This window comes from Anneissia japonica, unplaced genomic scaffold (assembly GCF_011630105.1).
Source record: "Anneissia japonica isolate Jap-2015-1 unplaced genomic scaffold, ASM1163010v1 scaffold19099_len1662_cov119, whole genome shotgun sequence".
In the NCBI taxonomy this organism is placed as follows: domain Eukaryota; kingdom Metazoa; phylum Echinodermata; class Crinoidea; order Comatulida; family Comatulidae; genus Anneissia; species Anneissia japonica.
In genome coordinates, this window is record NW_022694516.1 from 1 (window position 1) to 1,097 (window position 1,097).

The window sequence follows — 1,097 nt, forward strand, 5'->3', positions numbered from 1 at the left end:
AGTTAATAAACTGTTCAACAAAATGAGTCGAAGGAGTCCACCAGATATCGATGGAATGTACTCTCTCAAAGTAGACAATCTCACATATAGAACCACGCTCGAAGATTTAGAAAGGGCGTTCGGAAAATATGGAGAAGTAGGAGATGTTTATATACCTCGGGACAGGCACACGAGGGAAAGTCGTGGCTTTGCCTTCGTTCGCTTTACGAGCAGGCGTTGTGGTGAAGATGCGATTGACAGAATGGATGGAAGTATGCTTGATGGTAGAGAAATTAGGGTACAAGAAGCCCGTTATAGACGACCTGATCGAAGGCCACCAACAAGAAGACAATACGGGGGATATGGAGGAGGTGGAAGGCGGTACAATAGAAGGAGCAGGTAGGCCTAAGCCTAGCTAGGCTCCGGGCCCTAGGCTAGGCTAGGTAGAATTTGTTAGCCTAGCCTAGGCTAGTAGTAGTATTATGTATTCGGTCTAGCCTAGGCGAGGCTAGGCCTACCTAGCCTAAGCTAGACAAATGACGTCCGGTTCGGGCGCGCACCAGTTCGGGCGCGAGATATTCAATGACAATGCCCAAATAAGCAGTTAGGCCTAGGCCTAGTAGAGCTCCACATATTCCTAGTATTAGTACACTATAGGAAAATTATTATACGAATGCTTGAATAATAATAAGTAACACTTAAAAATAATATTAAATAGGCCTAGTCATGGATGTGTAAAACAAACAAACAAAACATAACAAAAAACAAAACACGATTCAGAAAGTTATAAACTGCTGCCTGCGCCCGGTGCACCGCGGTGGCGCTTCATTCTTGGCATTGATTTTTGCTCCTTTGCCGTTTTGGTCTAGTCATGGTCTAGTCTATGCCTATTGCCGTTTTTGTAGTTGTCATTGCCGTTATGGTTTTTTTGCCGTTTGACCTGCTCCTGCACAATGCATGCTCTACTAATTGCTTTATAAGTCAATCGCCGTCTTTTAATGTTAGTTTTTAATTTATAATTAACTGTGTTGTACCAGTCATCAGTTGCTATAGTGATACTGTATGATCAGTATACTCTGTGTGCATATATATTTATATTTTGTGCGTATGCTGATTTT

The 1,097-nt window shown here is 42.6% G+C and overlaps 1 protein-coding gene across 1 annotated transcript; it reads left to right on the forward strand.

The window, feature by feature from the left end:
• The first annotated feature begins 6 nt into the window (after nucleotides 1-6).
• Nucleotides 7-382, forward strand: LOC117101073 (serine/arginine-rich splicing factor 2-like). Its single transcript, XM_033240937.1, has one exon. It carries the CDS (start codon nucleotides 23-25, stop codon nucleotides 380-382), a length of 360 nt encoding a protein of 119 aa, XP_033096828.1. The 5' UTR covers nucleotides 7-22.
• The last annotated feature ends 715 nt before the right edge of the window (nucleotides 383-1,097 follow it).